At 38.1% G+C, this 26,095-nt stretch overlaps 2 protein-coding genes across 5 annotated transcripts in view; both read right to left on the bottom strand.

Annotated features, from left to right (window-relative positions):
- The window catches only part of fasn (fatty acid synthase), a 34,849-nt gene extending 21,040 nt beyond the window's left edge, over nucleotides 1-13,809 (bottom strand). The window contains exons 1-11 of one of the 2 annotated variants that reach the window (XM_049464915.1): nucleotides 13,719-13,809; nucleotides 7,738-7,877; nucleotides 6,639-6,791; nucleotides 5,992-6,165; nucleotides 5,526-5,726; nucleotides 5,002-5,124; nucleotides 4,431-4,546; nucleotides 3,729-3,863; nucleotides 2,817-3,279; nucleotides 1,783-1,970; nucleotides 496-685 (exon numbers count right to left, since the gene is read on the bottom strand). In XM_049464915.1, the coding sequence (XP_049320872.1) occupies nucleotides 496-685; nucleotides 1,783-1,970; nucleotides 2,817-3,279; nucleotides 3,729-3,863; nucleotides 4,431-4,546; nucleotides 5,002-5,124; nucleotides 5,526-5,726; nucleotides 5,992-6,165; nucleotides 6,639-6,791; nucleotides 7,738-7,864 (1,870 nt within the window). In that variant the 5' untranslated portion in view covers nucleotides 7,865-7,877; nucleotides 13,719-13,809. Of the gene's footprint in view, nucleotides 1-495; nucleotides 686-1,782; nucleotides 1,971-2,816; nucleotides 3,280-3,728; nucleotides 3,864-4,430; nucleotides 4,547-5,001; nucleotides 5,125-5,525; nucleotides 5,727-5,991; nucleotides 6,166-6,638; nucleotides 6,792-7,737; nucleotides 7,878-12,246; nucleotides 12,425-13,718 lie in introns of those variants that run through there. The other variant, XM_049464916.1, reaches the window with a different exon arrangement.
- A 3,303-nt stretch (nucleotides 13,810-17,112) lies between these two features.
- ccdc57 (coiled-coil domain containing 57) overlaps nucleotides 17,113-26,095 on the bottom strand; it is a 55,661-nt gene continuing 46,678 nt past the window's right edge. For all 3 annotated transcript variants that reach the window (XM_049464919.1, XM_049464918.1, XM_049464917.1), the window contains 10 exons: nucleotides 25,199-25,387; nucleotides 24,875-25,066; nucleotides 24,478-24,578; nucleotides 24,034-24,234; nucleotides 23,822-23,878; nucleotides 23,341-23,563; nucleotides 22,418-22,533; nucleotides 21,991-22,119; nucleotides 21,680-21,860; nucleotides 17,113-17,637 (listed from right to left, as the gene is read on the bottom strand). In XM_049464919.1, the coding sequence (XP_049320876.1) occupies nucleotides 17,453-17,637; nucleotides 21,680-21,860; nucleotides 21,991-22,119; nucleotides 22,418-22,533; nucleotides 23,341-23,563; nucleotides 23,822-23,878; nucleotides 24,034-24,234; nucleotides 24,478-24,578; nucleotides 24,875-25,066; nucleotides 25,199-25,387 (1,574 nt within the window). In that variant the 3' untranslated portion in view covers nucleotides 17,113-17,452. The remainder of the gene's footprint in view (nucleotides 17,638-21,679; nucleotides 21,861-21,990; nucleotides 22,120-22,417; nucleotides 22,534-23,340; nucleotides 23,564-23,821; nucleotides 23,879-24,033; nucleotides 24,235-24,477; nucleotides 24,579-24,874; nucleotides 25,067-25,198; nucleotides 25,388-26,095) is intronic.

Below are 26,095 nucleotides of genomic sequence, written 5' to 3'. Positions count from 1 at the left end.
GGGTCTCATTTCCACTAAAGACATGCAGCAGTACAGACTAGGGCTCAATAAAATCAATAAAAAACAATACTTAGAATATCTAAGCAAATTGATCTTGCTTACATCCGACACATGGTCTTTTTGATCCATCATAGTGTAAAATAACACCACTATTATTTATTAAATACGAGAGAAAAAAAAGTAAACTTTTAATGTAATCAGAATAGTGCAACACTGCTATCTAGAGGTTGGAGTTTAAATACAACTTTCATCAACCTTTACATCTAAACTAACAATAAAACAAATCAACTATGTTTTTAACAAACAGCACAAAATATAATGCGATAATACAATAATACAATACAATATAATACAATATCAATATTTCTTTACATCCCTACCATTTACCAGCACTGAATAATGCTGAATGTGACGTGTCTGTGGTTCCTTCATTACAGAGAAGATAGGGAGTTAAGTGGGGTTCTTGTTTCCAAACAAATAAGCAAAGTCTCTTACCTACTGCAGCCATGCCTCCAGCAGGAAGGTTGGCTTCTTTGATGCTCCTGCCTCTCCAGTAGGCAGCCAGGATGGCCTCAGTGTGGCTGAGGGAGCCATCAGCATAACCACAAGCCAGTTCTCCCACGGAATGGCCCACAATTCCATCTGGCTGGAGACCCATCCTCTGCAGCATGTCTATTTGTGCAATCTGGAGGATTATATGAGGATCAATATTAATATAATGTGCCTCTTGTGTCTGCAGCAAAGTTTTTTCAATTTTATACAAACACTGTGTAACAATATATTTTTCAAATAGAAAGGAATGTTAAACTTCACTTAAAATAATTTGAAAGCTTTTTTAAAGTGGGAGGTTTTTGATACATCTGTAGTGCTGCCTGGTTAAGTTAGTAAGTCTTTTAAGAGTTGATATAACATGTTTTTAAGCACATTCACTTTAAGTATCAAAGATTTTAAAGGAAAAAACTATTTCGCTAATTTAGCTATTTTCAGGCTATTTAAATGTTTCTCTGAATTCCCTGTCCATGGTCGTCTTCTGTCTGACCAGAGGAGGATGGGTCCCCCTTATATGTGAGCCTTGGTATCTCCCAAGGTTCCCTCCTTCTCCATTCTGAAGGAATTGTTCCTTGCCACTGTAGCTCACAGGGGGTTCTATGCTCTATGTTTTACGTTTAAAGTTTTGTCTAATTCTCTGTCCTTCTACCACATTTCTGTAAATTTGCTTTGTCACAATATCAAATTTGATTTGATCTTTTGATAAATGGCCCTTTATGAAAGTAATGGATGACATGAATAAAATCACAACCTTCACACTTGTATTTTCAAGGAACTGAAGACTCTTGCTGTATGTTAAACATAATATTAATTTCACTTAATATTTCTCATATTGTGCCCATATTTAGCAGAGGTTAAACTTAAGGTGTCCATAGTAAATTACTACATAAGCTAAATAAATTAGAAAATTACAATGTATTTTTGAAACTGAAGAAGGACATCACAAACCATTAAAATAAGAATTGCAACTGTGGGTCATTTGCTAAAATAATAAAATGCATGAGAAAATGGACGATGGCCAACTGTGTTGCACAGGGCAGAGATATCTACGCAGACAGAACGGATTTCAAAACACAGGGTATGAGGAAATGACCCACACAGCATCATTCACAGTTCACATGTATGTTGCAATGCTCAGACTGTCAGGCACTAAGTGACTGATCTTAACAGAGTAAAGTAATGGTAGCCACAGTTCAGTAACTGGGTATGAGTGTGGCATTGAAGAACTTTGACCTGGATGGCTGCGAGGCCCACAAAGGCATGGACTGTATCCTCGAAGGTGTTTTCATCAGCCTCCATCAGCAGACGCGACACACACAGCCCCGTTTCCTTCAGAGCCTCGTCTGAGCGGAGGATAGATTCTCTGAACTCCGGCAGCTGCATCAGGCTACGACCCATACCGGCCCACTGCGTACCCATACCTGGACAAAATCACACGCAGAGACACACACTTTAGGCTGGAGAACAACAAAATTTTTATTTTTATAACAGGTTCAATCACAAACATGCCCTTGTCCGGCAGTCTTCTATAGCCTTTAACCTATTTTGTTTGATGCAACATTTTTATTACGGGTTGTCACAAGCACTGTGCATGATTTTCATCTAATACAAATATGTTGTAATGCAAAATAAAGCTAGCCTTAGTATCAGACTCTGCGCTCCATCTATGCCAAAGCTTAAGGTTCACAAGTGCAGGTGCATATTACTTTGCTTTTCCTTTAATTTACAGGTGCCCTATATAACCTCAGCACACAGGTATAAACCCTAGCTAAAACTGCCATAATCATTACATAAATATCTTGACTTGATTAACATCATATTTGTGCACACAAAGTTTTTTTTTTACATACACTCACTTATGTACACTTAGCCCAAACGGTGACTTCTGCAGAATGTATGATTTGTCCCATTAGTGTGTTCAATTGTGTATGTATGTATGAAGTATGGCTGTTAGCATAGAGGCTGATTAACTATATTGTCAGCTTGTTCCATAATAAGAGTCAGGAATCCTTAGGTCAGATATATAACTATCAAATAATATATAACATATAAATAATACATTTTTTCATTTTATTTGGACAACTTTATTTTATATTGGACTCTGAGAACGATGGATTTGTCCTATTAGTGTGTGTCCAATTGTGTTATTAGTAACACTAATTAGTTTTTGGGTTTTTATTATTTTATTTCATAAGCATTATGCTAAAGCCACGCTAAATTGTCAACTGGTTTAGGCTCAGACAGCAGGTTAATGCTCCTCCACTCACCAGAACAGATGTACCAGAGAGGTCTGGGTGTGGGCTGGGTCTGCTGGACCTCTTTCACTTCCCCTTGAGCTCCCAGCAGTGAGTACCCTCTGAAGGGCATGCTCGCGGTGGGGACAGCAGACACGTCGTTCAGCAGGGTCAGCAAAGCTGGGTTCTGGCTGTTCTCCTCAGCTTTCTGAAAGATTAAGGCGGTTGCCTCCTCAGTGCGCCCACATGCCTGCATCAGTCTGGGGACAGATAGTGGAGATTCTGGTGCAGGAGGGTGGGGCTTAGGTGGACTCAGGATCACATGGACATTAGAGCCTCCAAAACCAAATGAGTTGATGCCCACAATGCCCCCCCGGACTGGAATAGGCTCGGAGACGACACGCAGGCGCCCGTCGGTCAGTGCAGGGATGTCTGGGTTGGGGTTCTGGAAGTGAATGTTGGGTGCCCACACGCCGTGCTCCAGAGATAAGACCACCTGAGAGAAGAGAGGAGGGGATAGTGTGTTGGATGCCTTTTATGTTAAAAAAAAAAGAAAAATATTGTATAGATAATTTTATTTAATAGCTAAAGACCACAGTAATGTGGAGACATTATATACATATATCAGACAGTATAAACCACCTATTAGCAAGTAACTCAAGTCTGAAAAACTGTTAAAATGCCCAGCACTGTCAAGACTGGCTGCAATGTTTGTCTGTGAGGCCGGCAATTTAAGGCTTCATAATAAGAGTTTTTTAACAAATGCATTTTATTTTGGATTTTGCTAAGTAAACTACTGATCAAAATATGGTTAAATATGGAAAAGATGATTAAGAAATATTTTATGAAATCATTTTTGCCCATATTGTTCAACCTACACGAGAGTAGTGTGGATTTATGGAAGGTCTAATAAGAAGCACTTGTTCTACTTAGTGGTCTACTCACTTTTGCGAGGGCAGCCAGCCCAGAGGCAGGCTCAGGATGGCCCATGTTGGATTTAGTGGAGCCAATAAGTAGAGGATCCCGCTGTGACTCGCAGAACACACTGACAATGCCGTTCACCTCCTGTGGATCCCCAACCTATTTAAAAAAAGAAAAAAAAAAACAAACACATACAACAATGTTTGTCTCATGATTTAAACACACATTTTAAAAAACTGTGTTTAGACAAATAAAGCTCTGGAATTAAAAATTAAGAGACCACTTCAGTTTCTGAATCAGTTCTCCCACATTCCAAATTAAAATATCATTAAGAGCATTTATATGCAGAAAATGAGAAATGGCAAAAATAACAAAAAAGATGCAGAGCTTTCAGACATTAAATAATGCAAAGAAAACAAGTTCATATTCATAAAGTTTTAAGAATTCAGAAATCAATATTTGGTGGAATAACCCTGGTTTTTAATCACAGTTTTTATGCATCTTGGTATGTTCTCCTCCACCAGTCTTACACACTGCTTTTGGATAACTTTATGCCACTCCTGTTGCAAATATTCAAGCAGTTCAGCTTGGTTTGATGGCTTGTGATCATCCATCATTCTCTTGATTACATTTCATAGGTTTTTAATTTGGTAAAATTAAAGAAACACATCATTTTTAAGTGGTCACGTATTTTTTTCAGAGCTGTATATGCACATACTGCCTTACCTTAGTGCCAGTGCCATGGGCCTCAATGTACTCCACCTGCTCAGGTGAGATGTTGGCCTCTTGGTAGAGGGAGCGGACCAGGAGCTGCTGCATGTCCCCAGAGGGAAACGTCACACCTGCACAAATAGATAAAGACAAAACACCTTTTAATATCCTGCATGTCCTGTGATAACTTGTGATCATTTATCCACTCACTGTGCATCAGGATATTACAAAAACAATTTTTTTCTTAACACTGAGTGTCTTGTTTTGTTTATATATATAGTTTGAGAGGTGTGGATTCTGGAAGGTAATCTGACATGACAGCTAGTATGCCTGCTATGTCACCTGAGCCCCAGCATGGAAGGAGCCCTGGATAACATGTTGGCATACCCCCCCTCACCCATTTCAGCAGTATGTTTAGAAACACCGTCTGAAAGCCAGCAGGCACTGGGGGAAAGGGGACAGCTTTAAGGACCAAGGGAACCGGGTCACTTCTCTCCATTACAGTAATATGTTGTGGCTTCAGAGGATTTGGATTGAGAGCAAGCTAGTAAAGTATTTTGGCAGATTTAAAGGAGATTTGTAATACCTTGCTCTTTGTAGCCGTCTGTGTTGTTGCCAGCGTTGAGCACTGTGGCATAAACTCTCTTGGCCATGGACTTCTTCATCAGGAGTACAGCCACAGCAGCTTCTGAACGACAGTAGCCATTTCCTGGGAGGAAATATATCATATAGGTTTTAACATTTTTAAATATAACTTACAAATTTTATAGAATGCCATGTTTTTATTATTAACTTTTAGTGCACTTTTTAAGGTGTGTTTTCTTAGGCTACTGATAGAGTGGGTTCAGACTTGAGTTGAGGTGAATCATACACTATCATACATCCTATCATACACCACACAACTTTCACCAGAGTCTGCAAACTAGAGCCACTTAGCACAGACTCATCACAACTGGAAATACAGAGTTAAAATCTGGCTAAAAGTTGTGTAGTGTACTAGTGTAAATGGAAGACATTTACAGCTATAAGGGCACCCTGTAATCCTACATTAGCAGTTTATAAATATGTGTTATAGCCTAAATTTAGCATCGTACACAATCTGCAGGTTACCTGATGAGTCAAAAGACTTGCAGGATCCATCAGGGCTGAGCATGCCCAGTTTCATGAACTGCACTGAGGTGTTGGGCTTGAGGAGCAAGTTGACTCCCCCAACAAGGGCTGAATCAATTTGGCCGTGGCGAATAGCCTGAAAAGCATTCTCTAGAGCCAGGAGACTGGAAGAGCATGCTGTGTCGATGGCTGTGCTGGGGCCTGAAAAAAAACAACCACATAGGAGCACACAGTCAGAACCAGCTTCGCCTGAGTCATGCAATCAAATCAGCGCATGTTCACACATCACACCACCATGCAAGAAGTGACTCACAGCAATCATGACATGACCTATAGTAACAACAGTGAGGTACTACAATAACTTAACAATAATTGGTGAAATCTTCTTTGCTAGACCTTTACTACTGATTACTATCTTTTACTGACTATGGTCAAAGTATATTTGAAAGATGAAGGTTTTGCTTACCATTGAAGTCAAAGAAGTAAGAAAGACGATTGGCGAACATGGCACGCTGACAGCCGGTCATACTGTAGCCCAGGAGCTCCTCTGGGTCTTTGCTGAAAGCTTCTCCAGCTTCAGAACCACTCACTCCAATGTATACACCAGTCTTAGTGCCACGCATGGAAACTGGGTTTATGCCTGTCAGGTTACAGCATACAAATCAGCATTAACACTACCATCCCCATGTACTTTTAACAATACCATAGGTTTAAAAAAAAAAATTATATAACAACATGAAAGAAAATATTTAATAATTTTATCTGTAAACACATTTCTATTATATATAAAATTTAAAATATATATTAAAAAAAATAATTACATTATTTACAGCATCTGTCACTGACTAATTGTCCATTAAGGGGTCAATTCAACGTTGTGTTTTGTTTTTATTTTGAGATCAATATAAGAATTATACTGTAGTAAAGCAAAAAAGGCATTTCTAACAAAAGGGTAATTGTAAATGCCATAATAGTGTACATTATACCCTTGGAAGCTATCAAAGGGGTTATTTGGGGCCATGCAGTAGAAGAACCAATCTCAGTAGCTTCTAATGAATCATCATCTAACCATTAATTTAAAGGAGATTCTCTCCATTATACTGTGCAACTGACCTCCATCAACGATGGCCTCGTATGATATCTCTAGCATAAGCCTCAGCTGTGGATCCATGGTGTGGGCTTGTTTGGGATGGACACCAAAAAAGGCTGCGTCAAATCTGTCTATTTCTTTTAGTTTCCCATTTCTGCGAGGAAGTCCGTACAGACCTAGAAAGCGAAAATATGCAGTGTGGTTACTGATGAGAACCAGGAGGGGAAAAAAAAAAAAAAGACATTTTCTGTTGTATCAAAGGTCTGCCTCAGGCCTCAGTGACCTAAGCCTGCTGCTACTTTAGCACATGAATGTGAACATTAGCAGGTTGGAGTGGAGAGAGGGGTGTATTCAGAAGATGCCAGGCCAGCCAAGGCCACCATGGAGTAGCAGCCAGGTAGGCAAGGAGACCAGTAAAGCAGAGAAACCAGAGAGCATGCTGAAAATTTAATGAGTCGTTAGTTGCTGAACAGATATATTCTTTCATGTTAAATATACAAAATCTGTCTTTATATATATTTATTGTCACACAAAAACGTAATTTCTCCAATTGCACTTTTTTTTCTTACTTAAAAAGCTCCTTTACATGGCAGTACAAATCTGGACATCGTGATTCTGCTACACTTATCTCAGTGAAAAGATGGTACAAACTGACTAACACTACGTGAAATTATCATGTACCGATGTAGTTTATCAGCATGATTATCGTACTTTAAATCTACTCCAGCAGGCATATTTAACGGAAAACCACTGTTCTTAGAGCTCTGGTTAAAGATGTTATCCTGTTTGGGCCTAAATCTAAGTGTTTTAGCATTACAGGGAAATGTAACATCTAGCTAATACTATAGGGTTATAAAAATGCATGCATTATCACATTACTGTAGCACCATCTAAACATACTGCATTTTGGTTATACAGACTCTAAAAAGAAGAAAAATTGTACTGAACTGGTAGTGAACTAATAATTAATACAGTGTTGGACATAAATTCAATATGTAAGTTTATGATTTTTAATAGGCAAATGAAATACTTCATTGGTGATAGGTCAGTTAGTCAATGTACACCCAAATACATTTATGGTAAAACAGTAGAATTATTCATATGATCTGAATCTGAAGATACCTGGTTTCCACCTCCTGTCGTCCTCTGTGACCATGTCGACTCCATTGAAAAGGTTCTGCCAAAATTCTTCCAAACTGTCAGACTCAGGCAGCCGACCTGAAATTCCAGCTATGACGATATCCTCCATGGTGTGAGAGTTACTGTGGATCCACATAGACAGAAGAGAAAGAAACAGCAGTCAGAGGAGACAGACCATTAACAATGACAGTCTGTCAGTTGGCAGCTCGGGACTGTGCGTGTATGTGTGACCCATTTCAAACCACAAGTTGGTGACCACTGAGGCCAGGAGAAGGCTAGGGGAGGAGGGGGTGCTTAGAGGGGGGTCCATTTGAGGACTGTATGCTTTGTTTCCCGTTTCAGGGCTAGTGCACTCATGCTCATACTGTCCATACAACAGCCATCAGCGGAGCCGGAACGGGGACGGGATTCCTGCTTGTGATTGCACTGTGAGATGCAATCAAGCACCACAATGGGCACAAAGTGTCTCTCTGTTCTGCTGCCCTCAGATCCACAACCCGTAAATCAAGAGAGGGGGATACAAATCCAGACTCACACTTTGTGATTTATCCTAGGTTGACCTATAGAAGTGTCCTGGAGTTCTGGTTAATTCAGCAACCTGTCCCATGACTTTTGGTATGAAAGCTATGCAGTATGCAGTCATCATGACCCACAAAATATAATTGTGGGGCCTCTTGCACTAAATGAAAATGGAATATCCCATCCCTCTGGCACTAACCATCAAGCCTCACTTAAACTCTAATAATTAACACTACCTTCCTATGACCACTTATAAGATAGCACCTCACAACTTAAACAGGTGTATGCGGTACCATGTTGTTCCCTGAGAAAACAATTTATGACTAATTTATATACAGCCACTCCATGACTTTTGTCATGTGTATTATATGTTAATAGTAGTATACTATAGTATACTAACTAGCCTACAAGGCCTACAGCATTAGCATGTACAAAGCAAAGCACTGTAGGCCAGGCTTTTCTTTTCACAGACAAGAATAACTTCCTCTTTGCTCTTTGTCTGAATACAAAACAGTCCACCACAATAGAAGCTTCTGTCAAGCAGTCTAAAACAACGTCACACATAAAACTTACTAATAAAAACAGGGGTTTGAAACTTATGTTATTCTTTATTTAATTAATATGCAGCACAATAAAGAAAATAAGCACCTTTTTAACTACTGTCACCCAACTAATAATCACAGAGAAGAATGGAACTACTTTGAAAGGAGGAGTGTTTACCACAGAGACAGCCAGAAAGAAGACATACTTGCCAAGCAGGTGTTGGCACGCAATAGCCTGTCACTGCACGCATGCATGTAGTGCATGTAAAAATGACTCAACGTTTAGACAGTTCCTACAAACCTTACACCATTACTTAAATATGTTCCAGGTTGAAAGAGTGCAAACTTACATTCGATCTGTACAGCAAGACCAGTTCAGATGAGTGAAATATTGAGGAAGTTCATATTCAAGAACAGGTCGGTCAGTGGTCACAGCAGATTGCAAGACCAAGTAAACGGATTCCCAAAAGGAGCGTCTGTAATCCACCTGACCCAGATCTAAAGACGCCTCTGCATTTGCACATATAGAAGAATGGAGGTCTGTTCTCATTTTAAATACAAATAATCCATTTTTAGATCTGTTCGACTTATTGGCAGCAGGTTCACGTTTGCCAGACACTCTTCAAATAGCAGATCACAATAAAACGTGAAGGGTCAGGCCAGGATAAACTCCTGCACTGATAAGAAGTGGTAGCTGCAGAGATAACAGGGCATTGCCCTTCCATTCCAACTTCGCTATACATTTCTTCAAAAAAAAATCATAGAGCATAATAATGATTTTGTACTGATTTTGTTGCAGAACCAACCTCAAGCTAGATATATGGACTCTACTGTGAAAACTTGGATGCAATCAGCCACAAGATAATTAGTAAGGTTAGTCAGGTGCTGATGTTGGATGTTTGCTTCTGAATCCCAAATACTACTCTGACTTATACTGTTGGAGATATAAATAAATATATATGGATGTATAGCTCTGCATCCCACCAAAAAATGCAGATCAACTAATCAAAAGTGCAATGCTGGGTAAAGGGAGTAGGGGACCGTTTTACACCCCTCTAGCTGACACTTGGCTGTAGAAACTGTGGCTTCAGGCACTACAGCATCTCATTTTGTTCTAGCTGTGTCAGCAATGAGTTCATCTTACAGTACCTAAATGCAATAATTAGAGTAAAATTCTACACCTCAGTATAACGTTACAACTTTAAAATTAATAACAATAAAGAAAAGTGTGAAGAGTGTGAAGGGTCACTGATATGCTGTTCGCTAAATGCTAAATGCTAAAAACGCTGAAATCTAAAAAAGTTTGGTTAAACGCTGAAATCGTAAAACTTTTGGTTAAACTTTTGATTGCTAATGTGTTGCTAGGCGGTTGCTATCATTTCTGAAGTGGTTGCTAAGCTGTTGCTAGGCAGTTGCTAATGTTTTCCAGGTGGTTGCTAAGCTGTTGCTAACTGGTTGCTTAGCAGTTGCTTTCATTTCTAAAGTGGTTGCTAAGTGGTTGCGAGGCAGTTGCTAACGTTTTCCTAGTGGTTGTTAAGGTGTTGCTAAGTGGTTGCTAGGCAGTTGCTATCGTTTCTAAAGTGGTTGCTTGGCAGTTGCTAATGTTTTCCAGGTGGTTGCTAAGTGGTTGCTAAGCTGTTGCTAGGCAGTTTCTAACGTTTTCCTGGTGGTTGCTAAGGTGTTGCTTACTGGTTGTTAGGCAGTTACTTTAATTTCTAAAGTGGTTGCTAAGTGGTTGCTAGGAAATTGCTAACATATACCAGGTGGTTGCTAAGGTGTTGCTAGGTTGTTGCTAAGGTGTTGCTATGGTATCCGGGATAGTTGCTAAGATGTTGCTAGGTGGTTGCTAACGTGTTGCTAGGTGGTTGCTAAGGTATTGCTGTGGTATCTGTGGTGGTTGCTATGGTGTTTGTCGTGGTTGCTAAGGTGTTGCTAAGCAGTTATTAGGTGGTTGCTATGGTGTCTGTGGTGGTTGCTAAGGTGTTCCTAAGCAGTTACTAGGTGGTTGCTATGGTATCTGTGGTGGTTGCTAGGCGGTTGCTATGGTGTTCATGGTGGTTGCTAAAGTGTTGCTAAGCAGTTGCTAGGTGGTTGCTATGGTGTCTGTGGTGGTTGCTAAGGTGTTGCTATGGTATCTGTGGTGGTTGCTAGGTGGTTGCTATGGTGTTTGTGGTGGTTGTCAAGGTGTTGCTAAGCAGTTGCTAGGTGGTTACTAAGGTGTGTGAGGTGTGTAGTGTGTGCGTGGTGTGTGTATGGGGTGTGTAGTGTGTGGGGTGTGGGGTATGTGTGGTTTGAAGTGTGTGTAGTGTGGGGTATGTGTGGTTTGAAGTGTGTGTAGTGTGGGGTATGTGTGGTTTGAAGTGTGTGTGGTGTGGGGTATGTGTGGTTTGAAGTGTGTGTGGTGTGGGGTATGTGTGGTTTGAAGTGTGTGTGGTGTGGGGTTTGAAGTGTGTGTGGGGTATGTGTGGTGTGGGGTATGTGAGCTGTGGAGTGTGTGTGTGGTATGGAGTGTGTGGGGTATGTGTGCTGTGGAGTGTGTGTGTGGTATGGAGTGTGTGGGGTGTGGGGTATGTGTGGTGTGAAGTGTGTGTGGTGTGGGGTATATGAGCTGGGGAGTGTGTGCGTGGTTTAAAGTGTGTGTGGTGTGGAGTGTGTGGTGTGGGGTGTGAATTGTGTGGTATGTGTGGGGTGGAGTGTGTGTGGTGTGGGGCATGTGAGCTGTGAAGTGTGTGTGTGGTTTAAAGTGTGTGTGGTGTGGGGTATGAAGTGTGTGTGGGATGGAGTGTGTGTGGTGTGGGGTATATGAGCTGTGGAGTTTGTGTGTGATTTAAAGTGTGTGTGGTGTGGGGTATGTGTGGTTTGAAATGTGTGTGGTGTGGGGTTTGTGTGGTTTGAAGTGTGTGTGGTGTGGGGTTTGTGTGGTGTGGAGTGTGTGTGGTGTGGGGTATGTGTGGTTTGAAGTGTGTGTGGTGTGGGGTATGTGAGCTGTGGAGTGTGTGTGTGTGGTATGGAGTGTGTGGGGTATGTTTACCGATAATAATAATAATAATAATAATAATAATAATAATAATAATAATAATAATAATAATAATAATAAGATTTAGAAGAACAATAAGTTGGCTTTTCCAAGCCAACTTAATTAGCTTAAATCAATGGACGCTGACCATGATTTAAAAAAAAACACACAATTATTGGGAGATACCGATATAATCATTGTGCATCCCTAGGTTTGAATCGATTTAAAAATACACATACTGTAATGTGTAATGTGCTACAATGTCTTCAAATATAGAAGAGGGGACTGCTGTTCCCATGGAAGGCCCCAGGAACAGCACCTGGCACCATGGGCACCCTGTCATACTTTATCACACCCCAGATAAATTCCACATTTAGACTATAAAAACCCAACAAACCACATTTTCCTTCATACCTAGAAACATCTGAGTATTAGCAGGTCTTTGTTATCTGAGTGAGAAAGTTCATCTACAGGTCAATAGCTGATTCACTCCTGAGTCACTTTCAGCATCAGCACCAAGCAGAAATCTGACACAATCAAATTCTAAAGCCACAACGGATATTTAAAAATAAACTAATGGTGTACACCTGCTCCAAACAAACCCCCACTTTTAGCCCGAGATAACAGTTAGCCTAGCTAGTTTATAGCTATAGCTATCTGTGCTCATCTCCACTGCTGTCATACTGTGATATTAGCTTCAGCGTGCTGATTGAGCCAGATAGCCCGACAGCTAGCGTTAGCTTAGTTAGCTTAGCAGCAGAAGCCAGACACACAGCCTGAGAGATGCGGAGTCACTCTCTCTCTCCCGCTGTCAGTCTCCATCAGCTTCACTTAAAACTGGACTGGAACAACTAACGTTACAAAACACCACGACTAAATTTTCTAGTGACCTGACCTGTTAGCCTAGCTAGTTAGGAATGTGTACAGTGTCGTCTTCTAGCCAGCTAATAAAGATTACTGTTAGGTTACTTACAGTTAACCAGTATCCACAGTTACAGTTAGCTAATCAACTTTAAACCATTAAGTTAATATTAGTTAGCTTAGCAAGTTAACCAAACACATAATGTTACACTTAATTAAATAGCTACATTATTTAAAAGTCCAGTTGTTTTAGTAAACTTTACAGTATAGTAACTTATAATGGAGCTGAGCATACATTTACCCTGAGTACAGTTAACCTAGCTAGCTAAACTAAACAGCTTAGCTAGCAACCATCACCCATATAATAAACTTAGCTAGGGGTTGTAAATAATGAAGCTAACTAGGGTAGCTAGTTAGTTACCTACATCATTTAATAAAGATTACAGTACAATAGTACAATAGCTAGCTACAATAGAGCTGAGCATGTATGTACAGTACAGTTAATTAATAACATTTAAATCCCTAAGCTAATTTAGCTGGTTAGCTTAACTTACCTAGTTAACTAACCACATTAAGTTACATCTAATTATGTAGCCAGCTAAATCATTTAAATTAATTAGTTAATTACCTCTTCTAATAAAGATTACAGTATAGAACAATAGAGCTGAGCATGCATTTACCATGAGTGCAGCAGTTACCTCATCACATTTAAGCCATTTGTTAACTTACGTTAGTGTAACGTTACCAAGCACATATTCTTAACTGGGGTTGTAAATAATTAAAAGCAGGTTTTATCATATCCTTATAACTTAACTCATGTAAAGCTACCCATCTATCCAGCTAACGTTACTTCCTATTATCAGCAGCAGTAGAAAAATCAGATCTGACAGCGTAAACTAGCTTAGCTTACCTAAAGCTAGCTCTCTCACATCCACTCTTCTCCTATAGACACACATTCACAAACTTCACCCAGCTGCAGCAGTAGGTAAATCCTCACACATTCACACAGACAGTATTGAACTTACAGGTTGTGTTAGCTCGGTAAACTGCGACTTTCGGATCAGATCAATGCGCATCCAGCGTGAACAGAGCCTGAGCTGACCTATATATTCCTCTCAGCAGCTATCTAGTATCTGTCTATCTATCCCTTTATCTCCAGTGTGGCTACAGGCTGTGGCTGTGCTGAATAAACCCTGTGCTAGACCCTCGCCTTGCCCTAAAAAATTACTCTCGCTCCTGTGCTCCCCAGCCTCTGTTTCATTTAAATGTGCGCCATGCTGTATGGCCACGCCACATGGGCTGACAGTTGGCTCCGCACTACAGTCCAATGAGAGACGAGGCAGGGCTCCCGGACCCAGGCGATGGGCTGATTTCCTAACGCCGCTCTCTTAATTCCCTGTAAAAAAAAAAAAAAAACCCTGGGTTACTACAGTTCACCACTGATGCGCAGCATCACACACACACACACAGACAGACAGCTAGCTACCTGCTCTTCACGTGTAGTGTCCAAGTTCAGGGCACTGAGGGCTCATTCAGGCTGCGAAATAGCTGCTTTATTGATTCTCCACATTGCCTCTGTTCTGTTAGGACTATTGCAGTAGTTGGACTGTCAAACTGCCAAGAGGACGCTGCTTATCTATCTAGTAGGATAATCATATCTGTCTATTAGTTCAACTAGTTACACATATTTCATCTAGCTATATTCTCCTTTCTTTTCTATTCTTGTGTTATTCCTGTTATTCAATTTAGTCATATTTTTCAATATTTTTTGTACTTATTTGTACTTTTTGTATTTATTCTTAAATGATCAATTTCTCTGATTGTGTTATTTAAATGTATATGTTTGAGTAAAATGAACATTGTTGTTTTATTCTATAAACTACTGACAGCATTTCTTCCAAATTCCAGATTAAAATATTGTCGTCATTTAGAGCATTAATTTGCGGAAAATGAGAAATGCTCAAATTCTTAAAAAAGATGCAGTGCTTTCAGTCCTCAAATGATGCAAAGAAAACAAGTTCATATTCATTTACAAAAATAAATCATTATTGTTGTTACTTGTTCTTCTTTTCATTATTTGGGTCTAAAAGCTCTGCATCTTTTTTATTATTTTTACCGTTTCTCATTGTCTGCAAATAAATGCTGTAAATGACAACATTTTACCTGGAATTAAAAAAAAAAAAAAAAGCAATTTAAATAATAAAACAATGTTCAGTTTGCTAAAACATATACCTATACATAGACAAAACAGAGAAACTGGTCATCTTGAAATGGTCCCTTTAATTTTTTAGCTGTTTACTGCTGTATGATAATCATTTTCAATACTTTACGTAAATGTCTATATGTAAACATCTGTATATTCAGTTTAAATATAAATTGATAATATTAAGAGAGACACTTTACCTGCTATAAAATATTTCATATCTGTTGTATTTTAATAATCTAATTTAATGTCTATATAAACATAGCTAAGTGAACATCTGTTTATTCATTTATATGTTAATTGAGTTTATATATTAATTGATGATTTTAATTGAGACACTTTTCCTGCGATACTGTTTACAGTGGGCTGACACTTTACCTTACTTGCACTTTACACACGCAGTACACAAACTATTTTTTTCTTTGTCTTTCTTTCTTTCTTTCTTATATGTGTATTTTATTGTACAGCTCTTTATGTATGTAAACATTTTATTTACTACCATCTTTGCCATTTCTGTACACTGGACTACTCCAATTTGTGAATGATATTAAAGATTAAAGAGAATTGTAGATTAAAGTGTATGAATTCCTTTTTATTTTGTATATATTGTGTTTTTTAATACTATAGAGGACCTATGCTTAAGGTTTTTTCATTCACTTGAACACCTGTGTTAGTGTGATGTGACAATACACTTAATTTGATTAGATTAAATTTGATCTCCAGAACTGCCTCTACAACATGCTCATGCAGGGTTCACATGGGTGGATTGTGGGGTAGGTGCTAGGCCCCATGTGCAGTGTTCAACTCAGATGGGACTTATTTCATATTCTCAATTGAAAACTGATGTGTACCCCTCCTTGTCCCATCACTGACTTTGAGAGGGCCTGTTACTGACATCTATATGTGGGTGGAAACTTTCTGGGTCCTTCCAGCACCTGTATGAGCTACCCATACAGGCTCCAAACAGGCATGCTGTCTGTGTAATTTGCTCTGTGTTCCAGGCTGGGGTGATAAAACACTTTCTGCAACAAAAAATGACATATCAAAATTAATACTCAGCATCCAAGTGCACCATGAAAAGCGTGGGAGGTCATGGGTTTGCATATAAACAATGCGCAGAGATGGAGTGTTTGATACACAAATGCTGAAACCATAAAGAATGAAGAGCTGCGAGGTCAGATTGGGCTGAAACAAAAAGAAGGGAGCAGAGTTTCTGTACCGGGTGGCCTGTGCTGAGACACGTGGGACCGGCCTGTGCACACAATCCTGACATGGACCAATCAGAAACAACCCGAGCTACTTCACAAATTCTCTGGTAGAAGTCCACCAATCAGAGAACGGAGGTGTATGAAACTGGCCAATGAGAATGAATGCAAGGGAGTTGCTGGGATGTAGGGTGAGGTGATGACGATGGGTGGGCGGAGCTCTGTGCCAGACGAGCACAGACTGTGATGTAATCAGTGGGCTTGGCTTCTATGGGTTACTCACGTTCAAAAAGGAATATACCCCTTTTCCTCCTCAAACATATATACAGTGATGTACAGCCAATAAAAACCCATGATCTGGGGAGTCAATGTTTTAATTAGAATTAAACTAATACAAATAAGTACTAGTACAAATCTGTCACTGTATTCAATGAAACATTTCCATAACTCTCCTCTATACTATATGATGTGCTTAGGTGACTAAAACCTGTCTATACATACTATTTATACACATCTACACAGATGCTGTACATACATACATACAGACATGTATGTATGCATTTATTTATAAACCCACTAATCAATCATAACATAAGCACCACTGACTACTGACGTGACAATTGCTGATTATCAAGTGAAATGCATCAGGTGGCACGTGAACAGTCAGTTCTTGATGCGTTAAAAGCAGGATGAATGGGCAATTGTAAGAGCTTGAGACACTGACAAGAACCAAATTGTGTGGGCTAGACAACTGGATCAGAACCTTTCCATTTATATATTGTATGCTCCATTTATTTGGAAACATCTCCAGAATGAAAAAAAATAACCTTTAATTGAAGTTGAAGAAAAGCAGTACTGTTCTGTTTTACAAAATGTAAAGAATTTTTTTAAATTATGTAAATAAAATGAAATCAACATTTTTTAAAACATTTTATATTTACATATGAAAAATACATATAACAACATACATATAACAAAAACAAAAAAACGAAACATTGCATAGACATAAAGTACAAAACAAGTGTTTTATTTAATAAAAACATATCATTAAAAAGTCACATTGTTTTTCCTAATTATTATCAGTGCATTCTTTAAGCATTAAGTCACATTCTTGAGAGAAAGAGGAATGTATACACTGCTGTGTTTAGCATTCCCTTTTAAGGAACTGAGGAAAAGCTACTTCTGCCTTTTAAAACCTGAGTTAACAAAATAGTCCTTACTTTTCAAAGGCAAATTTAAGTGGCACAATAGGACATGGTTAAAACATGGTCTGTAAAAAGTCATGGGCCTGAAAATTGTACCTGAAATCTAAATTCAAAGGGTGGTATAAAATTTCATAACTACTTTATTTTCAGTCTTTAATATTGTAATTGCGAATCTTGACCACCTTACCAGCAGGCCTCAGCTTTTTAACAGGTGCAGATTCAGTTCTGACTTGTTTTTTTCTTTCCTGGACTGCTGGGTTTAAGCCCTGAATTCGAACTGGTAGTCCTGTGTGTGCTTCCTGTTCACCTCTGGCTGATGCAGAAACCCCATCTGTACACATAAAATATTAATAAGCAAGCAACCCAGTGGTGTAATAATAAGGTCCTATAAGCCTGATGTTCAGTGTAGCTCATGAGATACTGGGTTAGTATAACCTGTATTACTGTCTAATAATTGCTAGCACACGTATCTGTATTACAGTATGTGACATAGAACTTTGTAGTCAGTTATCATAATTTCATAATCAATAAGATAGACAATTAAAGGAATACTGTCAGAGACGGCTGCATAAGACGTACAAGACATACTAATTAAAGCAAAATTATATGAGGTGACTTCTTGCTTTTGGGACTCCCTACATTCAGGACACGTTGTTTTGGACAAGCTAAGAGATGCTGACACGGCCACTGAAAGTAAAGGAAACATATGGAATAACCTGGTATAGTAATCTTTTACACAAATCTGACTTGGGTTATATAAAAACATATTTAAGTAAATCTGATAATGTCAAAATATAATGAATAAAATCATAAAATTGGCTCTTTCCTGTACCTTATTTTAAAACCATTATTTTTCTGAACACAAATCAAACAGTTCATGTCCTTCAAACCTTTAGTTCCGTTATGTTTGTCTAGTTTTTACATCTATTTTCAAAAATGCAGAATTTGGGTTGATTCCTGTTACTGAATTATTAAGTGGAGTAGAGAGTGAACAGGCAGCTTCTCCAAGTGTCCTGTATAGGTGATGTCAAAGCCCTTACATTTTCAGAATGTAAATAACTTATTTTACTGCAGATAAAAAGGGTTTTTTATCACCTACACCTGTAGCCCGTATAATAGGTTAAGGGAATGTAACACAGAATCTTCTATGCAATAAATGTACACTCACTTCTGTTACTATAAGGCCATCATTGGTATGTAGCTTTTAGAATTTCTTTTTTTTTCATCTCTCACAATATAATTACTTTTCCATTTAGAAGTAGGTCTGCCATCACCTGCAAATCAGTACTTTAGCTGTATAAAAACTGACACTACATTTATTTAAACCACTGGCTTTGCAGCACAGAATAAAGTCATCACATTTTGATACAATTGTTGCCATTTTAAATCATAGACCATCTATCAGAAAAAAGCACCCCACAGTTTAAATGCAGGTAGAAAGTGTTCATCAAAAAACAGAACTCAGAACCCCCACAACTTAGAAGGATGTTAAAAGACAACACTGGCATTGAACATGTTGATAAGCTGGTTGCATAGTCTCATATGTGCCTGACCTGATGTCCTATTGCAGGAAAGGTTTGGCTGATTTCTAGACAGCCATAGAGCCAGCACGTCAGTCAGCAGTCAGAGTGTCCAGACTACCCACCTCAGTGCCAAGCAAGCACAAAGCCTCACGAATTATGCAAACCATTGATCACAGTGCAGCATCGTGAAACTGATATGACAGGGTGTTGAAATGCAGTGAAAGAAGAACACATTCACAGGTCACAAGAATATGACCTGCTGAGTGTGTGACTGTACTGATCAGGTGGGCACGATATAGTAGTACATAGTAACTGCAGTACAAATCCACTAATATCATTACTTTTTCTTAGATTCTTATTATTTTAAAGTGTGTAAACAAAGTTGACAGCACAAAGACACACATTATGGCAACAGAATGGTAAGTCTGTGAGTGTTATCATTCAGTCAGTGTTATCAGAGGCAGTAAATCAATTATTGCTCTTGAGTTTAACAACTCACAATAAAATGTCTGAATTATATGTATGTGCTTGTTCAAGAAGTGAAGTCTGATAAGGGCTCTAAAATGAATGTGATTGAGGTGGGATTCTGTTCTTCTAAGGTGAAAATCTGCAGTATGTGAAGTAGACATATAAAACTGTACACCTATAAAACAACTAGATATTGTTACTGTGATTAACACTTGAGCCCTGTATGTAACCCCACATTTTGTTGTCCCTCTAACAACTACATATCTGTCATAGTTAACAACAGTTTTATTGGTCACAAAATAGAACCCTGTGGGACTCCACAAGACATTAAATCATTATGGTTAAAAAATGAATAATAACACGAGAGTTCAAAGGGCTTAAACTATTCTTAATGTATACACACCAGGAAAATTAAGATTTAACTATAATTAATTTAGCATTCTTTGCAAATGGACTTTATTGATGGTTTGGCAGAACAGGTCAACAGTACTATGACCCTGCTTCAAAAATTCATTCTGATTATGTTTCTCCTGAATTCATAACAGTGGTTTTGTTCAGTTTTGCGTTTACTAATCCTACAAAACTGGCATGATAATTTTGTCATAGTTAATATAAAAAATGAATAGAATATCTTATTCAAGACTTTAACCCCTATTTCTTAGAAGAAAAATGTTCTAATAATAATCATCATGAAATAAGTGTCTAGTATATGCTAGTATATATGTAGTATATATGTTCTGCATAATTGTATAAAACAGTTATTAGCAAAAAGTCTAAAAGATTCTGACAGACCAACTCAACTGCCAGCCATGGTACATGTGTCTAAACCTTTGCAGTGTGTCATCAGCTGTCCTGGTTAGCCTCTATTAAAAAAAAGGATCACTTTTAGAGGGTGGCAATTGAGAGAGTTGTCTGAACGGAAGATAGCAAACCAGTATATTATAAAACAAAAAGAGGTGAGCAACATACAGACAGGAGACAAATGAAAGAAAAACATAGGTGAAAAAAAATGTGGTAATAAAATATTTCCAGGCAAAACATACTAAATGCAACATTACTAGGCAGCCAATGTGCTCACAGGAATGAATAAACAATAAACAGATGCTTGTGCTGGCCAGCATCAAAATAAGAGTAATGAGAAGAGAGAGCTCCAACTACCCAACAAGAGAAAGGACATATAATTGTGTGGAGCATGTAGGAAACTATGTTACAAAACTTGGGAACTTGTAGGACAAATTCTACCTTTCTACCCCTGTGTACCCAGTGTAAAAGTGCTACATATTAACTAAAAATTACTGTTTGAAATGTTATTATAGATACAGTTTATTAGCTTGTACTTTCAGTCCACTCCAACTGTAAAGTATAAAGGAGAACCCACTGTTCTTATGTGTCTGGCTAAAATCACTAGTATCATAATAGTACTTCAAGTGATGATACTTTTCAAGGCTGCCAGTGGAACTGGTTACCTTATTAAAGGATTTCAATGAAACTTGGTGTGTTTGAATGTAGATCAGATGATCACTAGCACTACTTTTGCATTTTAATTTATTTTGTTTTGTCTTATATCCTATTTAGACAGAAACTCTTTTCCTCTCTGTGTTTTAGTGTAAAAGTGTAAACTGTAAGGATCAAACTCAAAGAAAAATGCATTACTTTAACAATACCAAGATGTTAATGCACTCCATCTGTAATGTATTATAGAAAAAAGCATAGGTTCACTATTAAATAATTTCATAGGTTCACTAATGTGAGAAACATAAGTAGACATTTAATAATAAATGCAGTTTTTAACTTTGAATTAGCTACAAATGCATTAACAAAACTATCAAGGCTACACCAAATCATTACTGGCGTCAAAACTATAGAATGTCGCTTTATATATGTATACATGTTTTTATGTATATGTGGTAATTACACTCTAAATTAGCTGAAAATGAACAAAAGCTAGCATTACTGTTATGTATATGTTTATACATTAAAATCCCTACTTACAACATATTTTACACTATAGTTCCTACAATTTAAGAACTCTTATATCATGGTAACTAGAAATAAATAGCACCCAACCACCATCACCAAAACACCAGGTGAAGAAATACTAAAGCTTTCACAGCAAAGAAAGTTATGGATCACTAAGTAGACCTAACAAAGATTCTTTATACTAGTTTATTGTCTTTCCACTATATGCAGACTTCCTGTGTTGCATTTCACACAGGCACAAACCTACATTAACCTACGTAAACTTTACACACAAGACAATTATGAGGTGACGGAAGTTGACCACCAGTCCGACTTTGCTGGCACAATTTCTGTAAAATTTGCTTGGTGTGTCAGGGCCCTTAATACATACTGACATGTAGACATGGGTATTAACTGCCTCACCTTTGTGGTCACTGTCACTAGGAGTGAGCATTGTGGGACTCAATCCATGCTCAAGTATCTGCCACACGTCCTGCAGGGACTCATCAGTGCCCATGGATGACAGTAAGGTCTGGGGAGAGCTGGCCAGGTGCACAGGAACCTCAGGTTGTGCTGGGGGGGTGTTTTCTTTACTAAATGAGTGCTGGCAGAAGGGAAAAGGGAAAGAAACAAGATCTATCCTCATGGGGGAATCATCAGAGGTAATCCTTTTGTTATGATGGAACAATGTGGTGTTAGGTTTTGCTTAATTCGCCACGACTTCTTTGCAATACCTGGAGTTTTGTTGGTGGGTCCCATGGATTGCTGGTTTTGCCTTTGTCTCCACTCTCACTACCAGAATAGTGGGGGCGGACAATAATAGGGTTTTTCTTGCTCTGATCTCTCTGTGCATACTGGAGCTCCTGGGAGAGGAGAGAATTAATATAAAATTAAACCTTGACCAATTGCATCCTAATTTGCTGTGTTTCAGCATTTATTTACTGGATCTTGTAATTGTTCTAATGATGCATCAGATGCAACAGTTCATTAACCTCAGTTCTGGCACTCTCTAGTGGCCTTGCTGATAACAACATTGCATCAGATGTATGAGTAAATCGGTCAAGAAATGGTGTAAAACTGTTCTTTTATATAACATGCCTATACAAAAATAATGGTTTCTTGCTACTTGCTACAGGCCTGGCCTGTGACAGTTGGGAGTACCTGAGTTGTAAGCTTGTACTGAAGTTGTTCCAGGGTAGACAGGCGACTCTGGGTCTGGGTTTCAGGCACAGCTTTTTGGGATTCTTTTTCCTGAAGACTAAGGATAGGCTTGGATGCTACATCAGATAGAAGAAAGATCCAAAGGTTATTTGACAGAGAGCTTGAAGGTAGGCTGGAAAATAACATCAAGAAAATGGTTATGAAAGAGCAATATAACATTTAAAAATACGATATTAATGTAAAGTGGGAAAACATATTGAAAAAATATTGTAAACTGCATGTAATCAAGCATAAACCTACATTATGTTTAGATGCAAAGCAAAACTGAAATCAGTAGTATTTCAAAGTTGTGAAGGGAAAGAATATTCAAATTATTAATAGGTCTGTTTGATGTAGTTGTTCTTTAAATTTGAAAAAAAATAAATAAATAAAAAATAATAATACACCTGTACATTAACCTACATTACATAACCTACTCTTTCACGTGCTCTATGGAATTACCCATTCTCCCTAGCTAGATATCTAAATCCCTAAAATTTACAGACTGTCTCTTTAAGATGGAGGTAAGTGTAAAATGTCACAGGCATGTAGTCATCACATGTTAACTTCTAGATGAGACAAGAGTATGTGAACAATTTTTAGGTATTAAAATAAACAAAGAGTTGAGGATTTCCGGATGAAAGTGCTTAGTCCTCTACTGAGAGACACAGGAATTGCTGCCTAATCCTCCTATAAAACAGGGATCAGCTCACTGTGGTGGAAGACCAACACAATGAGGGCAGAATTACTTGGGACTAACTCCAGCAGTCCCATCACAAAATAATGATGATAAAGTTTCAAATAAAACATCCCCTAAAATTGGGACATTTACTTTTATATTTAGTTATAAACTCAATAAAAATGTTTTTTAAACAAAGACTCACTGGCTACTCCTGTCTCGGCCAGCTGAGCCCGGAGTCGGTTGCCCATTTCAATGAGCTGCCGTTTGTCCTGGCTGAGACGAGAGATCCAGTGAGCTGCCTGTTTGAGTTTGGACTGAAGCAGATTGGCATCGCCAGCAACGTCCCCTCTGCCAGAACAATGCAACAGCAGCAGCTGCTGCCTCAGACTGAGGTTTTCCTCCTGAAGCTGTTTTACCATCTCACTCTAGAGAAATAATAAAAAAATACGGTTTAATAAACAAAAGGCTTAAACTTATAGTTTATAAAGGTAACTGTACTTTAGTATTTAGTGGAACAATTCTAAAAAATGCCTTTTTTATTATTACTATATATAATAATAATAATATACTATATATTATAATTTTAATTATTATTATTAATACTATTACTATTATGCCTCATGGTAGAATATTCAAAAGCTCAACCACACTCCAGTGGTAACGTAAATGTTTATCTGATTTACCTGTTGCAAAACAATGGGCTCCCTCCTGCTTGCAATGTCCAGTTTCAGTGCAGACACCTGCACACAGATGCCATATTATTTGAACACAGGGACATCTTCTTCAATAAATAAAAAAAAAAGTCTAACATTTTGTATTAGTCATTAAATTTGGTTCAACTTATCTAGTTTAAGATCTAAAGGTTTTCTAACAAAAGGCCCCAGATAATACTCACCTGGTTGCCCAGGGCTACTGTTTCCAGATTATGAATAAGGCTGCCTTTTTGGTATTCCTCTGCTTCTCTTTTCACCTCCTCCAATTGCATGTCAGCAGCAGCTATTTTTTGTTTCAGACTTGCTTTTTCGGCTGCCGATTCTCTCTTATGATTGGCCAGTTCCACACGAAGAGCCTCATTCTCTATTTGTCTTGAGTGACACTAAGAGAAAACAAGAGACAAAAATTACTTTGCAAAACTAATCTGATATTTTCTCTCCCACACAGGACACAATTTGTTTTCACACCGTGTGAGTGAGAGAGCATGAGTTGTTGTCCTTAAATGAACGAGATAAAAGCAGGATAATAGTATTTAGAAAAACGTAGAAATCTGGTCAAATTGGTATTCCAGTAATACCAGGTCTAGTATTTGGTAATCAAATATGTAACATTCTGGTTTTAGTACCTGTTGTGTGAGATTAACCACCATAGACTCCAAATGTGCAAGCCTGACCTCCTGTTTCTTCAAAGTTGCAGCACTGGCTACTTTTTCAACTCGCAGACCACCTGGCAAATAAAGACTGCCTTGAATAATTTATTCATTTTTATTTGACTCTCCTTACTTTGTTCATGCTTGTAGACAGCAACACATGCTTGTAGAATGTCACAACGAATTCATCCTTGATTTCAAGCAAAAATATATACATAAGGTTATATGAAAGTTGCACAGTAAGATTTTGTAACATATCTGAAACCAATGGTATGTTTTTTATATTTTTAATTCAACACCCATTCAACTCTTCACAAAATTTACAAACTAATCCAAATTTAACTTTTGCAAAGGCAAGAAATGTATACATCACCTATGGTCTCATTAAGTGACTTAATGTGGTTTTGAAGGTAGGCATTTTCAGGAGAAACAGGGAGCTGATGATCAGAAGTAGGAATGGGATTATTTGTCTTGGAAACCTCATCTAATTGGTCCTCAAGGCGTCTGCATTTGGCCTTTAGGTTTTGTAATTCTTCCTCCAGGGCCTGACTGTATTCTGTAGTCCCTGAAACAAAACCATTAACATTAACACATTAAAACAGCATATAAGTGGTCAAGAATGATCCTTTTCTTGTTATAGTTATAGTAATTCTCATGCTTTGAGAATTGGACAATAAATTATAAGCATAACGGTTACCTGTGATGATGGGTTCTGGGTCAGGATGCTGGGTTAGGGTTACATTCTGAGCTGGGGGAACCTCTTTGCTAAGGGTCTCCATTTGCCTTCTCATCTCAGCAATCACCTCTCTCAGGCTGCTGTTCTGCTGCTGCAATCGTCGGATCTCCTCTGAGGGGAAAGAATTCCGCTCCTCTCCAGCCGCCTGAGGTGAACAGAAACATCAACAGCAGTTTAATAAACTTTTTTCTAATAAACTGTAGACTTTGCATGTTATATAGCTGTCTGAAAACAAGTTCATGGTTGGAAACACTCTGGTCCAACAGAACTTCTTATTGTGTCTCTGTGTCTCTAGAAAATATAAGGATGTGTACAAGGTCTTGGCCTATTACAAACCTCTTTTTTGGACAGTATATTGCCTTAGAAATAGTTTGCACTATTACACTACTATTGTCAATTTCATTTATTGTTGTTTTCAAAATTGATCACATAATAGCATTATAATGTTAAAATCCTAATTTCTGATTTTACAGAAGTTATGATTTAAATTGCCCACGAAAACAAATCAGAAGTTTTCTATATTTATCAGTGTATAAAACAATACAGTTTTAATCAGATTCTGGCTTATGTGTCTGAGCTGCCACTAGATGGAGACACATAGTGACCTTCATGAAGTGAGACACATAGTGACCTTCATGAAGTGCTGGAGCAAGTCTTATTCTCATTATTGCATATTACACCTTAAACAAAGTGACAGTTTAAATAGCCAATGATAAACTGGTCATGAGTGAAGATTTCTTATATTATTATATTATATTATATCTTATATTATATTTTTCTATATTAAATATATATGTGAATAATAAATAGTATGTTGGAAAATGACCAAGTGTTCACTGCACTACTAAAATTGGCGGA

The sequence above is a fragment of the Astyanax mexicanus genome, chromosome 15 (genome assembly GCF_023375975.1).
Source record: "Astyanax mexicanus isolate ESR-SI-001 chromosome 15, AstMex3_surface, whole genome shotgun sequence".
Classification (NCBI taxonomy): domain Eukaryota; kingdom Metazoa; phylum Chordata; class Actinopteri; order Characiformes; family Acestrorhamphidae; genus Astyanax; species Astyanax mexicanus.
Note: the sequence above shows the minus strand (reverse complement) of the source record. Positions and strands in the feature narration are given on the sequence as shown.